Raw genomic sequence first — 16,554 nt, 5'->3', positions numbered from 1 at the left:
ATCGATTGCTTGTTTCGATAATATCGATGATTTCTGTATCATTTGCAACGTCTGTTCGATAATTTTGATATCAAAATTTGGAGTGTCGACTCTCGAGAACGTTTTTGCTTTGGTTTAATTTTATTATATAACCTCAAACTACACTAACCACACATAGGTCTAATAAGGGTCTAATAAGTAATGTGGAAAGACAAGTAAATCAATAATATTTTTTTCCATTTGTATAAAAATTATGAATTACAAGTGTTATGCAGGTTTTATAAGTTTTAACAGTTATCCGAGTTCAATAATCTAGTGAATATCACAAAATGTTGCTTCGGTGTTCCAATAGGACGTTGAATGGATATTTTAAGCAAGTTTTTGCTAGAAAATGTTCATTTCAATCAGATTATGATGTGATTGTTGTTGGCGGGGGCCATGCAGGCTGTGAAGCTTGCTGTGCGGCTTCCAGAATGAACTCTAAAACACTTTTGATCACTCATAAAAAAGAATCTATAGGTAAGAATCCCTCTTTCTACCATCATTAGTCTGATATTACTAAGACCAGTTGTTATTGAATTTTACCTTGCAATAATGCGTTAATAACAGAGTATATGGTTTCCTCAGGTGAAATGTCATGCAATCCTTCTTTTGGCGGAATCGGTAAAGGTCATCTAATACGTGAGATTGATGCGCTAGATGGGGTCTGTGCTAGAATCTGTGATAAATCTGGAATTCAGTATAAGGTGAGATAACTATCTATAATTTATCTAGTTTAATCTGGATCTCATCAACTGTTAGAAGTAGGTTATTTATGTAGTTAGTAGTATGTTTTTGTAGTTGACTTGGGGTCAAATATAGTGGAGCGGCGACGTTACCTGAGAGTGTTGAAAATAAAATATCCTTATTGTGAGGAAGTAGAGGGAGAGGTCAACATAGAGCTTACTCATTGTTACACAAATATATTTTGTGAAATGGGCGCCCGTTAGATAGAACAAAATTAATATGCATTACATTTGGATACCTCTCCCTCAACCTCCTAAATATGCGGTTACCCTAATGCATGTATTTAATGATCTCCATGACAATTGACAGTCTATTGCAAATCATGTCATTGACCATATTGATCATTGCTTCTCTAGTCAATGTGGCATCCATCATAAATCCAAGCAGCTTCACACAGCATTCTCCAAAAAATGATGGACCAGCCTTGGAGTACAGAGTAGATTTTATGTCTTCCTCTTGTTCAATGCAAGTTTGTTCAAACTGGTTCCCGAAACCTGTCACTGGAAACCTCCAACAGGTAGCCTATTATTGAAATAGGCCTGAAGTTTCCCAATTAATCATGATTGCCTTTCATGTAGACAGGAATTGTTCTAGAAGTCCTAAGCAGGTCAGGGAAGAAGCAGCTGATCGAGAGGCACAATGGAGCCGCTACACTCCCAATCACAAACTTCATGAGCGTTGGAGACATGCCAAAGATGTCTGGACTTGAAGAAACCTGAAGTCATGAACTATATTTAGTAGATCCTGGGTGGTTATCTTTTTCCATCGGAGGAACTGCAATTCACATAAAGGTATCCCATTGACAACATCAGCAGGATATCCAGGAAAATTATCTACTTTATAGATTAAAAAAAAATATCAACTTTATAGAGTCCTCAAAGAAATCGTTGAAGTCATCTGGAATAGCATTCTTTGCCATAACAAACTGTTTCTTACTTGCACTGTTTATAATGTTCCATCTCTTCACCAGCAACAGCTGACTTGTAGAGTCTGTTTGCAACCAGCACCAGTGCCCTGATGCTGCTCAGATCGGCTGTATACCACCGCTTCGCATCCACTGATGTAGGCTTACCACTCAATAAATCAGAGGACCTCTTCTCTTCGGAGGGGAATTAAAGTTATTGAAATACCCACCGGATGCCTCATTTGGATTCTGAAGTGTCTTCAGGTATTCCCAGTCAATCTTTTGAAGAACTGAGGCAAAGAGTGGGAGACTTCTGTATGTAAAGCCGTACTTATCACGCTGGGTCACTTACATCTCCCTTGGATAATCGTATTTAAACGTGTCAAAACATAGTAGATTGGTAAAGATAGATTGAAGCTTGAATCTACATTCACCGCTCTAGTACCTATGAACCTATGTTTTGAACATTAGCGGTCTAGCATTATCGGAAAGATATTATCAACTATAAATTAATGTTCAATCACATATCTCACCTTTGATTGTTAATTAAGAAATTTAAAAACAGTGTTATTCATTTGTTTAAGGATTATTTAAAAAAAATACCTTATTCAGGAAAAAATATTCGTTTTATACTTTTATTGAGAAAGCAGATAAATAGGCCTATAATATAAAATAATTAAGTAGACTAAAATAGTTCTGATATTCAAGTTGCATTACGCCTATGTATAAATCCATATTCTCATCAAGAAAAGAATAATTGAGTGTTTTGTAGATCTGCATAATTTGCAGTATGTAGGTAAAAAGACGAATACTTTCATTTTCATATAAATTGCAGTATGTGGGTAAAGAAATGAAGACTGCTAGAACTCATGGGAAGAATATTCTCACTGAACTATACACAGGTTCTGATACTGTTATTTTAAACAAAGAAAAATTCTAGAAAATTACTACATTTTTCTCAATAATTACTGAACATTGAAAATCACAGATACCGGTACTAAATAATATTTAGTGAATTCGGACTTGAAATTGGTTTTCAGGTGTTAAACAAACGCAAAGGACCCGCCGTCTGGGGTCTAAGGGCACAAATCGATAGAGCCCTCTACAAACAACACATGCAGAGTGAAATATTGGATAAGACGCCCAATTTGGATGTAATTGCAGCTTCCGTCGAAGACCTTATCACAGTTGAGCATCATGCTAATGATAGGAACGAAACCAATGCATTGAGGAGGTGTGTTGGAGTAGTACTCAGTAAGTTATTTTTTATTCATTCGATTAAAAATTAGGTTGAACAAATCAACATTAACCATCTCCTATCAGCTCCTCATATCTAGGCCTACTTATGACAAGTTGATCCCTAGTTCATTTTTATTCTGCCATTACTTATAAAAATAACCTCAGAGCTTTACATTCGTCCTGTAATAACAGTTTGAAGTAAATTTGACGGTAATATTGTGCCGATTTTAGAATTAAAAATTATCTCGTTTGTTGCAACCTTTATTAAATCATCTTATCCTATAGTGAGATTTATTCTTAAATTAATTTCTGTATTCTTTCCAGAGAACATCAATATACATCTATATTCACAATCAATCTACATCTATATTCCTTATAGAGAACATAAACACCTTATGAATTCCCATCAAGTTTTAAGTGAATCTCACCGAAATACATGTTCTTGCATTAATGTGAACGGTGCAACAAAGCTAAAATTGGATCTTTTCAAAATCTAGTTATTCTAGATAGACCTGTGTTGTCGGGTTTCAAAGAAATTTTCACAAGTTAAAAATGTATTTCTTTCTTAAAAGATTAAAGAGAAATTGAACACTATGAAGTTCTACATTGAAAACTGAACTGAAGTCTTTCTGTGCGATATTCACTAGATTGATAATGGTGTAACAACTGAAACTAGTATCTCAAATTGCTTTTATAAATTAGTTGTTTTAATTCAATATGAATTAAAATCTAACGTAATTGTAAACCGGGAATTACTGTAATTGTTTGTCTGCTGCTGTTGTAAATCTATTTGTGTAATTTATCGCTGTGAACATTACTTATCTCTTTTGTTCTTTATGCTGTAATATTGTGTAAATTAACAGAACTCATTTCCCACACCCAGATGTGAGAAATATTCACAATATTTTAATATTGTAACTGCAGATGTATTTTATTTTGTGAATAAAGATTTATTTGATTTGATTTTTGTCTGTCAGGAGATGGAAGGGAGATCAGGTCGAAATGTGTGATTCTGACGACGGGGACGTTCCTGAGGGGGCAGATCAACATAGGCCTCGAAGTGAGGCCGGCGGGCAGAATAGGCGACGAACCTGCCATAGGACTTGCCAACACCCTCCAACGATTGCAATTCAAAATGGGCCGGCTCAAGACAGGTATGCCAATATTCATATAATATATAATATTCATATGCAGGTGCGCCAACATATTACATTTTCATAGTGAGATTCACGTTTTAAAGTCAGCATCTGATTAACAGTGGTTTGCTATCCTTGTCTGTCATTGGACAAAGCAGATAGCTCTTCCTTTTCTACCTCCGCAACATTGGCGGATTTATTTCCAGCGACTCTATGACTTGAATCTCACGTTGTATTAAGATTAGACCATTGGTTTCCAAGCAAGCTATATTATAATAAGCATTTTTTGCCAAACCAGAATATTTCGACTCAATTCTGAACATTTTTATTAAATCATGAAAATATATTTTTCTTGGTGAATATAATATATTTGAGTCACTCTCTTGATGAGGGCTACTCGTATTTATGTAAATATTTAAAAAAACAATGTATCCATTTTTCATCATTGAAGCGCACTTTGATATTTAATTTTTACATTCTGACGTTATTTTTGTGAATAACGGTTTGCCTGGCTTGGCCGCAGTCGGTAAAGCATGAGTGCAAAAATATATAACTCTGGTTGTGGTTCTTAGAATACAACTTAGATAAAATTCTTATAAGCTCGCTCAGGAGCTCCCGCAGTTCACCGCTCTTGGACAATTTATATAAATCTCTGGAACGTATTATTTCCAGAGATTTGATTATCAATGCAATATATTGCTGAGTAAACCAGCTTATTCTATTAAGAATAAAATCAGATGGTAACTTTCTTAATATTTCAATACTGATAATTCGTACTGAAATTTAGTGTCGTTCCATAGTGGCGTCTGGCAGGCAAGTGGGCAGGTTCTACCCTTATTTTCTACAATTTCATTTCCGACTTACAAATTTACATATATATGAATAATTCACTACTACGCCATTAAAAGGATCAAATAGTCCGTGCCAATCTACTAAATTATTACCTATATCTTAGGTATAACATTTTATAATTTCTCGGACCATATCCGATACATAAACTGAGTAGTGATAATTTACAAATTCTTATCATTTATATATACATTTGAATCGGCTCTCTATTGCCGCTCATCGATTACTGCAATTTGATTGGTTCATGCAAATTCACCACTGTAGTATCCATGCGCCTAGGAATATCCTACTTCCTTAATATTCTAATTTATTTTTATTTGGTGGTTTATGTATGTTCATTACAGATAATAAATATTTTTGGGATTTATAAGTTGTTTCTCCCTCTACAACAATTAGCCATGTGCTTTCCAAAATCCTCTAGTTGAATACCATTTGTTTACAATAAATTTTTGCCAAGGTGTCTGGCTAGATTTCACATTATGCGACTTGATCGATTATTAGGTCGTCGATCAGTAAGTATTTTTAAGCCTAACCTCAAATTTTCCAATACTTTATATAATATAATAAGTAGCAAATAACATTCCTTTTCTATTCGGCTGTTCTAATTTTAGCCATGGTACCCGTTATTATCTAATCTTTCAATTGTTGTTATCGCATTTGGCGATAATAGAATAGCTGTTTTACTTCAGACCTATAAAATTCTTCCAAATAGGGATTTTGCTTGCCTATCAAATTTTAATATGTTACAACATATATTTGAGATGTAATTGATCATTATTAACGATAATCAACAATTAATATTAGATCAGATATACCGGGATAACTTGAATCAATTTCAATAAACATTGATTGAAGGTACCTCGCTTGAAATAATATACTTCTCAAATCATATAACTATCAGTCTGTTTTTGAAAAGAAAAGGATTATTCTGTTTTTGTTATTGAAAAATTGAAAGTTTTTTTCAATAAATAAATATGTGAAAGATAGTGAGGTTCACTTGAATCTGTCTGGATTGGTTGCATAGATTATTTAAAAGGAATGCCTTCAGTTTGAAGTGAATCTGTTTTCAGATGTTTTTGTTTTGTAGGGACTCCACCCAGACTGGATGGAACCAGTATTGACTACAGCAAATGTCGGCCTATGCCGGGGGATGAAGTGCCAATTCCTTTCTCGTTCCTCAATCATTCGGTTTGGATCAAGGTAAGCAACAAACTCACAGGTTCACCAATACAATACTAGAGGCAAGGGGAATTTGTGGGTTGTCTCACATAGGTTAAGGCTTTTCGAGAAGAAGCTGAGTTATAAATGAAGTCAAGCTTTTTAATCACCTGTCATCTGCAAACAAGGTTAGAAATCACAGATATTACATAATGGATGTATTTTCGTTTTTGCTTAGAGGGACATTTTATAGTGTTGACGAATTTTTTGAAAATGAAACTCTTTAATATAAGAAAACTTACCAATTATTATGTTATTATACATTATTGTTGTAGTGGCCTGCTTTAGCATACATGTTTTATGTTTTGATTTATTTTATATTTTGACGATAATCTATTTGATACAATTAACTTTTTGTACAACAATGTGTAAATAAAGAATTTGATTTGAATAAATCGGGCAAATATTTTCCCAAGGGCTCCATTACACAGGCTAATCATTACACACATGTATGATCATATAGGATTTTCATCAAGAATGTCAGCCGTATAGTTGAAGCTACAAGTCAAGTCAAGTTTGTTCTCATCTGTTCAATATGCCTTGCCAATTTATCATGAAAAGCTATAGAGTTCAACAACAAATGTAAATTATGAAACTATTTTAAAAGCTTCTGTGCAAGCAATGTTTCAAGAGCTTCGCCCATTTCATGGTCGCAATAATCGTTCTACCGAGAGGACTTTTCGAAATGTGGTAAAAAATTGAGAATACTGGTTCGGTAAATGTTCGAACAACACTCGTACAATAATGGATTGGTTGGTTGGTTGGTATGTCATAAACACCCTGTAGACCTTGATGCTGACTGTGTAAGGTGAATTTCGATCTAATGCATGTAATTATTGGATTTGTTGTAAATAAATTTTTTTTTGTTGTACAGTCCGAAGACCAGTTGGCCTGCTATATGACTCACACATCACCGGCGGTGCAAGATGTGGTCATGCAGAACTTGCATGTCAACCGACATGTGAGTGAAGAAGTGACTGGTCCTCGGTACTGTCCTTCCATTGAATCCAAAGTTATCAGGTAAATTACACGCTAACAGAATAATATAAATTAGAATTTGAAAAAGGATTTAGCAAAATCAATGGTAAAACCTCTTCAAAATATGTACTTGTGTATTCTTTGGTATAATATACACTATAGTATCTTGTTTTTCAAAATGAAAATAGAAATATTTTAACCTCTTCAAAATATTTACTTTTATATTCATTAGTATAATACTGAGAGTAGTTTTTCTTCGATTGAGAAATCCAACGCTTGTATTAACCGCCGCTATTTTACATTTTACATGTTGCCCATAGAAAGAACTTGGACCGAAAAATCGGAACGCCTGACCGTTATCTCTGTTTGCAAACCCTATTAGTCTCAATTTAGGAGAGGATGTTTCACAAAAATAGATTCACATGAAGCAGTACAAATGGATAAATACATTATTTCATCAAGCAATTATTAGTATTGCATTTAGTTTGGTAAATAATAATTTTGATTAGATCTCATTTCATAGCATATAAAAAGTTTATAAATCATGAGCAATGAATCCTGAATAATGATCTTTGGACGATGAGTTGAATAAAGCGCAATCTATTATAGTAAGACTCTCTTTCGTACTGCTGTCATTCCTTCAAATCGTTTATCATTGCTATCAGATCAATGATTTGGTTTTAAAAACAAATTTTGATACTGTTAATCTCACTAGGCTATGACAAATTAACTATTGATGAATATAAAATATATAAATATATTGAAATATAAAATACAGACTATTTATTTGAAATGTTATTTCTAATTTTTATCATACTTTTTAGGTTCAAAAACCGTTCTCATCAGGTGTGGCTAGAACCGGAAGGTTTAGATACAGACATAGTCTATCCGAATGGTCTTTCATGTACGCTGCCTGAGGAGCTGCAAGCTAAACTAGTTCATTCCATTCCTGGATTAGAGAAAGCTAAGCTTGTAAGACCTGGTAAGTAATCCACTTCATCATCAATATTCTACATAGGCATTCTGTACATCCATATAATCCATTTCATACATAGTCTTGTACATACATATAGTCCAGGCAATGAATGCTCAAAAATACATAGTCAAGTACCATACATAGTCTTGTACATACATATAGTCCTGGCAATGAAAGATCATAAAGAGTATATAAGGAAACGTTTGGAAGACAATTATTGACCCTGCAGTTCTGTTTAGGGCATTAAAGAGGTAAACGTATCAAAAGACCCCACCCCTACCCCTTGTGCTAAGGGGGTTTAGAGGTACCATTTTTTGGTTTCTCGCATATTACTCGAAAACTATACATCTCACAGACATGACTTTTCTATATAAAATTGAAGCTTACGTAATTTCCTACTATATTCATCTCTCAACTTTATGTATTTTATAGTTTTCGAGATATCCGCTCTTGAAGGTGTGACATTTTTTAAAAAACACATTTGCCTCCAATTTTTTGCTCTTATAACATTTCAAAAAACGATGCTAATTATGAGCAAATGTTGATTGAGTTTGTTTTGTTGAAAGGTTACGGAGTGGAATACGACTACGTAGATCCGCGAGAGCTGGTGCCCTCGTTGGAAACAAAGAAGATAGAGGGCCTGTTCTTCGCCGGCCAGATAAACGGCACAACCGGCTACGAGGAGGCGGCCGCCCAGGGATTAATTGCTGGCGTCAATGCTGCTGCCAAGGTATGCACTGCAAACTGCCAGCATTGCTTCAATCCAATGCAATCTGCATCAATTTCCCATAGTGAGAGTCAGTATTTTCAGTAATTTTCCATAGTTATAAAGTCAGTGGTATTACTCTTATAAGACCAGTTGTCACATATGGCTGCGAAACATGGACAATTCGGCAAGACAGCAAAGCTCTGATGGTCTTTGAAAGGAAGATAGTGAGGAGGATATATGGTCCAGTTTATGAGAATGGTGCATGAAGACTGAGGAATAGAAACAACTCTGCAAGGCAAGAATATTCTTCGATTCATCAAGGCTAGAAGGACAAGCTGGCTGGGACACGTAGAAAGAATGACTGAGAACAGGATGCAGCCATGTTATGTTAAATGAAAAATTAGATGTATCCAGAAGTAGAAGGCCAAGAGTACGATGAAAGCAGGATGTGGAGAAGGACCTGAGAGCGATGGGAGTCAGGGGGTTGAGGAGGAAGGCGGAAGACAGAGATAATTGGAGGATGATGTGGAGGAGGCCAAAGCTCACATCGTGCTTTAGCGTCAGGATATTTAAGTAAGTATAAAGTCGGTGGAAAAAATATGACTAGCCGGTTGCCGATACTTCGTTCCAACGCCTTCTATATAAGATAGTTGAGATTCAAGCTATTCTAGTATATCTGATGTAGTAGGCCCTATTAATTGCACTGCAACTGCGGGAAAATTTTGTGTTGTGAAATGCAATCTTCTTATAACCAGAAAACATAAAACATAGAATAGTTATTTTTTATTGATTATTCTGTCAAAATTACGTGGATAATATTCATCAGAGTTGAACATTTCTTTGAAATTTAATTCAAAGATTGGTGTTGAACCCGCAACCTTTGATTCATGAACTGCGCGTGCTACCAATTACGCTGCGGAGTCACTTGGAGAAAGCTCTGTTTGGTTGGGCTTTTATTGTTGAGTATAAAACTTTGAATCACAAGTTGAATAAATTTGTTTTAATTATTAAATTGAAATTAATTTATTAATAGCAATGAGAATAAGCTTATATCCATCCTCGGTAAATTCCGAATCTTTATTTAATATTTCAAGTTATAGCAAGTTTTATATCAGTTCATAAGTGATAATGTGTATTTCCTATCTTGTACATGTATAAGCCTTCCTTTATAATATTATAGATTATTTGTTAATTTGTTGCAGGCTCAAAACAAGAGTGCGTTGCGTATTGACAGAACAGAAGGCTACATCGGGGTGCTGATTGACGATCTGACAACTCACGGCACTAATGAGCCCTATCGCATGTTCACAAGTCGAGCCGAGTTTAGGCTGATGCTCAGGCCTGACAATGCCGATACCAGGCTCACCAAAAAAGGTACACCATTTCATAACAAATTAATGAATAACTGAATTTGAAATAATATTTGAGTAATAAGAAAATAATATAACTTGATAACAAATAATTTAAATTCAATAAGTATAAAAAATAAGAAATACTTATCCTTTTGCTTTCAAACGCTCAAGTTGTTAATATAGGATATTAATACAAAGTATTAGACATTCTAATTATAAATTATTGGAATTTGGTAAGTGGTTGGCTCCGTGGATTTGCTGGTGTTTCATCGCTCAGATAGGTTAAGATGCGAGCTCCTGCCACTCTCAGTGGACGGGTGACCATTTGAGGAACAGACTCTACTGAATATCCTCTAGTAGTTTCAAAATTGCTCCCTAGATTGTAGTTGTTGGTCCATTCACCTGTCTTCATCATCCTACGTATAATTTATAAAATATGATTGTTAACAATTTTTTATCAGGCAAAATGGAACACATACGAACTAAATTTTTCTTCCTGCCGTTCTTTTAAGGCCTACCAAAATAATTCAAATTCAAAATCCTTTTTTTGGCCTGACATTTTGCAATGTACTAAGCAATGATACTTTTCCGAATGATAACTCTTTATGAACCGTTTTTAATGAAAGGAACTACATTTTTGTCACTTTCTTCTTTCGACTAGAACAAACCCTACACGGCTATTAACAATCGTTGATTGTTATGAGGTGTTGAATTATAAAGATTTTTATTGAGCATTTTTATAATATTTTTACACTAAGTCTTTTCATTATAACATTCACTCTGGATATCCCGTTTCCTATACCACCCACATTAATACCGATCTTCTCGCTCTAGTTATTCACTCTGTGACTGTTATTTTAAATTAATAAATTTCTAAGTTTATAATGCCTATCTTCTTGATATGGTTTATTTTGTTGGTCGAACATTTCAACAATGTGTGAACTCTACAAGACTGCATCCATTTATAGGCGGATTCAAACTGTCAGCGTTGGTTAAATGTAAAACGTTGATGTTATTTCTAAGGAATGATGACTGTTTAAAGGAAATCTAGAATTCACGCCACCGATATGACTTCTATTATCTTATATTATTACTATTAACCTATAATATATCTTTTACTTTTTAGTATCTTTAATTTGAATAAAAAATGGAAGATGTAGAAATAATCCAATATTTTGATAAAAGTGAAAGTGATTTGTCTGTTTTTTATTTTGATTCGGATGAAGGTTCTAAATATGTGCCAAGCAATCCCAGCAGTGTAAGTGAAAGTGATCCCGAAATAAATTATTTGAATCCTGATGGACTTGAAGCTGAATTAGTGAAGGTTATTCGGGACAGCAACAATGAAATTATGTTGAACTGTTATGAAAATGACGGTAAGAGAGATTATTATGTTTTCAATCCCAATAATATTGACATTGGGGTTAACCCCGACTTGATTGACACTATGCATGATCTGCCACCATGAGGCCATGAGATCCCATTTTGGATCTCACCATTTTTAGGCCATTGGAAGGGTCTTTTTACTTTCTAACAGCATAGGAAACATTATACTCACTATATGAGGCAGTATTTACAAAAAATCACTGTGGCCAGTGGGGTCAGAGATATTTTTTTTCCATGGCCTGGTGGTGTGAAAGGGTGAGACCCACTCTGGGATCTCATGGCAGGGAAGTTGTTAATTCATGTGTATCTTATGCATCTTAAAATCACTTCACTTGTATGGGCTACTTTATTAAAATTAATAAAAACATGAAGTACCCTTTTTATTTTAAACATAAAGTTTAATTAAGAATGTTTTTTAACATTTTAAAGTTTAATTTTCATTTAAAATGTTCTAAATAAAAAGGGTACTACATGTTTTATATATGTTTTTATTAATCGTATGCATCTTCTTTCTCAAATTGTTACAGGACATGAAATGGGATGTGTGTCAGATGGTAGACTGTCGGTGACAACTGAAATGGATAACAAATTGAAAGCAGCCATCGAGACATGCAGGTCGTTGAAAATGTCGCTCAGCAAATGGAGTGCACTCCTTCCCAGTGTCCCATTCTCCAAAGCACCGGGAAACAAGAGGTGTGTTTCAATTATTCTCATTATTTTTCTCATTTTAAACTTAATTTTTCCTCTTTTTTACATGATTTTCTCCCTGTTTCTCTCTTTCCCTTTTCCTCTTCCTCTCCTAACTCCACCCTTGATAAAGGCAATCAATCAATCTGATCTCTCTTCTTCTTAATTCGTCTTCTCTATTCCTCAACTTCATATTGTTTTATATTTTTCAAATTCTTCCTTTCCCTCATTTCTTCTTCTTTTCCTTCATCAATTTGTTTTTTGTTTGCAAAAAACAAAAATTAGTTTTCTTTTACAAAACGTATTTTAAAAAAATTTTGTCTTGTTCGAAGATCATTCTTGACTGGCGATACACTAATAATAAGAACTCACTGGTGGAGTGAAGATTTCTACTCATTCTTGTTTTCTACTCAAGAAAATCTATAGTGAGATACATTTAAAACTGTCAGCTTTCCATGGCTTTTTTCCAATCATCGCTGATAGTTTGAAGTGAATATCAATTACTGTTACTCAAGTAAACCTGGATTGAGATTTACTTAAACTGTCAGCATTCTTTATAAATAACATTATTGCTTCCCATTCAACCAATGCTGACAGTTAAATCTCACAATATCAATATGTTAATCTACTCAATTAATCCTATGGTGATATTCACATTCCTATTCCTATTAACTTCCATATAAATAACAGATGCTTCTCATTCAAATCAATCAATGAAGACAGTTTTGGTGATGAAATTATTAATAATTATTTTTTAATTGTTGCAGCGTATACGAAATACTGGGCTCTTCCAATACGAGCAATTTTGCAATGAAAATGCTGGCGGAAAAGTTTCCAGAAACGTTTCGGGAAATTTATGAGGATGGTAGTCTGTGCGAGAGAGTGCACATCGAGGCGCTGTACGCCTCCAACATCGAACAGCAGATGAGGGATGTGGCCCAAGTTAGGAGAGATGAGGCCCTCTCCATCCCTGCCGACATTGACTATGCGTCGTGAGTAACACTGCATTGTTTCCTACTCATAGTTTGGAAATGTCTGAGATGGTTATTGTGGGACTTCATAAAAGAATGACGATGTATTAGATGATTATTGTAGGTGATGAACCCATTTTCAAGTATTCACATTTACTGAAGTAGCCTAAATATTTAAAAAGTAAAATAATAACGATGTATTCATTTCATAACATACAGATATTATTGTAGATGGACCCTGTAATGTATTGAGTACTCTATGTGTTCACTTGGCTCTCGATGCTCGAGGCTGTGTGTGTGTGTGCCTTGCAATGGCGATCACTTGACACTTGATGTGTTTTCTAACTATTGTATCTCTATCTTAACAACAGTTTAATATACTTACTATCAATTATATCATGAATTTTATTTATTTATCAATACCTGAAGTGAATACTTTACAGACTCATTTTTAAATATAGTCATCATATTTAACAAAGTAAATATTTGAGTTGCGTATTTTCTCTCTGCTGGTATCCAACTGCCACTGCCCTCAATTTTTAATAATTAAAAGTTTCTATTTTTTATAATAATCTATTTATTTGTGTTTTTCGTAGACCGTTGCTAGTAATATAGTAATAGCAAATGATTCTGTTTTCTTTTAGGAAACAACTGTCCTTATCTCTTGAAGACAGAGAAAAACTTCTGGCTGTACAACCTCAAACCGTAAGTAGTTTTCAGCTAAATATTGTTGTATTCAAGACATTTTTTCGCTCCCTACAGTGATTCTCCTTCAATTTATTCTTCTTTCTAGGAATCCAAAAAGTACAATGTCTGAATGGGAAAGGCTGTATTAAATTTGATTATTCTACTTAATTTGAGTGTTGCAAGTAATATGCACACATGAGAAGTATCTTTAGAATATTTATAAATATAATTTATTTTGGTCTGGGAGGTGCAATGGGGCCATTAATACATCTCATGTCATTGAAATCATTGGGATTGATTTGCAATAAGTATACAATAGAATTGTACAAGTATCAGGTAGGATGTGGTTCTAAATACAAGCAAAGCTCTAAATTAAAGACTACGGCCCGTTTTCTAGGACACCTATTAAATCTAATGAACCATCAGGGACTCCCCAAAAATTTATTTTTGTTTTACTATAAATAAGATGTTAAATTTTCTTGTGATACGGCGTAATTCAATTTTGGATCTTCTAAATATGTGATGGTTTTCTTATATCTATTTACAATGATTGGTTATTATTTATTTTGTAGATAGCTGCAGCCACGAGGGTTCCAGGCATCACCCCATCCGCCATCCTCTATCTTTTACATTACGTCAAGTATCATGCTAACAGTTCCTTAAAAATGAACCAATAAATTACACTGATATATGTTGAAGCGACTTAGACTGTAATGATTATGTGATATTGTATATTAAAAAATTGTTATTTCAGTTTGTTCAATGCTATTTACTATTTCAAGTTGTTTGGATCACTCAAGACTAAAAATTAGGCTACTTACCAAATTTAGTCTTGATACTTTTGAGATTAAGCACTATCAAGGTATTTGGAGCAAGTAAGAAGATGTAGATGAATTTTGAAAATTCGCGAACGTTCTCAAGATTTGAACATTTTCGAGTTACTATCTTCCTCTCATCACCTATCTTGTTCTTGCTCATCTTCATTTATTCTTACAATAGGGACATAATTAAAATGATACATAAGTATATCTACGAGATTTTAAGCTAAATTTTAATCATTGCATAATAAATTATGAATATCGTATGGCTTTTATTGGTGGGGAGTTCCTGACGGAAGTTCTACCTAGCCTGAATATAGAATATAAGCCGTCAATGGGCCTCACGACTGTTTTATATCAAAATGATGTTCATGGTTAGTAAATGTTATTGGTTGGTTTTAGCAAACATTTTCAATAAATGAAAATTTCTCAGCAACAGCAACTAAAAAGATCTAATTTTTTTTTAAATCAGTAGCATATTTCGAGACCAAATTTAGCGCCTCTAGCTACTATACTATTGAGCTGAAAACATATTTTTTCAAATTTTAAATGACCGTACCTTCTGAACGGTTGCGATCTGATTGCAGATTCAAGTTCTTTGCATCAGGGAGCATAATTATTATACAGTATCAGCGATTTGAAATTTCCACAAAAATGGCCATATATCCTGCACAGTTGTATTTTCAATTTAATCATATGCCTGAGTTTGTCTCTTCAAAATCTGTCATTCGATACCAAAATCAACCATATCAAACCGTCCGTTCAAAATGGTGTTGGTAGTCCATGATTTTTTCACTAAAACCAAACGTTTCACTGATTTGGTTGAAATTCGCTCTATAGATAGAGCTTTACCTGAGAAATGTCGAAGCCAAATTTGGCGTCTACCTACTATATACAGAGTGTGTTGGAGTTGCAAACATGATTTTTGCATTTTCAATAAATTGGTCATTATCTCCTATCCGAACTGTTGGTGCCCCTAGATACTTACTACACAGTAGAGTAGTGCACCTTCCCAAGGCTACCTATGAATTTTTTTTTTTAATATAAGAAATAAAAACCCTCTCTGAACTTGGATGTTCTCATCAATTGACCATCAATACGTTTATCTATACTTATAAAATTCTTATCTCACTGATCACAATTTCTAGAAAACTACTGGATGGATTGCAACAAAACTTAGAATATAGCTTCCTTATACGTCCTAGGTGCTCACTAAGAAATCTTTTGGTGATATTTCAACAACTTTAAGGGTGGTTTTTAAGGGTTTAAAGTTCGTCTTTTAGCATGTATATTCTTCTTCTCCCAAACTCTTAATTATAATAATTGAAATGTCCATATCATATGTCACTATAGAACTATAATCCAGAGATTGATTAGAGACCTATTCGAAACTGATAACTGGTGACCAATTAATAATTTTGTCAGGTTGGCATTACGTTGAGATTATTTCATTAGGTTGGCACCAAGTTGAAGAATTAATTAAAATGCTTTTATCGAGAACAAATTGATTGATTGGACACTGCTGCTCCAATCAGAGCTATTCCTGGGAGTATAGATGATTTTTATTTTTCATAAAACAAACTTGTATGACGGGAGTTGCTTCTATCAATATTGATCCTATTCTATCAAGACTAATTTTGTTTGTATATCCGACAGATCGCGAAAACTACTTAAACAATTTCGATGAAATTTTAATAATTCAGTATTATATATGGAGGGTATTTTTAAAACTTCAGAAGTGTCCGTTGTGGAATTTGTTTGCAAAGAATGAGGAAATTCAGCCAAAATTTAACTTGGCGAAAGGAAGGGGCCATATTTATTGAAGCGGCCAAATAGCTGTTGCTGCTTTTCCTAATGTAAAAATATTTTCCATAGAAGT

General features: G+C 34.1%; 1 protein-coding gene across 1 annotated transcript; it reads left to right on the top strand.

The window, feature by feature from the left end:
- The first annotated feature begins 111 nt into the window (after positions 1-111).
- On the top strand, positions 112-14,615 carry LOC111050489 (protein MTO1 homolog, mitochondrial). Its single transcript, XM_039431079.1, has 13 exons — positions 112-498; positions 607-725; positions 2,710-2,923; positions 3,886-4,062; positions 5,981-6,093; positions 6,986-7,131; positions 7,914-8,071; positions 8,632-8,795; positions 9,977-10,148; positions 12,040-12,205; positions 12,967-13,191; positions 13,815-13,875; positions 14,430-14,615. Exons 1-13 carry the CDS (start codon positions 309-311, stop codon positions 14,532-14,534), a joined length of 2,010 nt encoding a protein of 669 aa, XP_039287013.1. The 5' UTR covers positions 112-308; the 3' UTR covers positions 14,535-14,615.
- The last annotated feature ends 1,939 nt before the right edge of the window (positions 14,616-16,554 follow it).

The sequence above is a fragment of the Nilaparvata lugens genome, chromosome 6 (assembly GCF_014356525.2).
Source record: "Nilaparvata lugens isolate BPH chromosome 6, ASM1435652v1, whole genome shotgun sequence".
Classification (NCBI taxonomy): domain Eukaryota; kingdom Metazoa; phylum Arthropoda; class Insecta; order Hemiptera; family Delphacidae; genus Nilaparvata; species Nilaparvata lugens.
This window is presented reverse-complemented; position numbering and strand designations above follow the sequence as displayed.

Coding starts and splice junctions, on each gene's coding strand:
- LOC111050489 (XM_039431079.1), top strand. CDS start 309: ATGTTGCTTCGGTGTTCCAATAGGACGTTGAATGGATATTTTAAGCAA. Junction 8,796..9,976: donor GCGTCAATGCTGCTGCCAAG/GTATGCACTGCA, acceptor AATTTGTTGCAG/GCTCAAAACAAGAGTGCGTT. Junction 10,149..12,039: donor TACCAGGCTCACCAAAAAAG/GTACACCATTTC, acceptor AAATTGTTACAG/GACATGAAATGGGATGTGTG.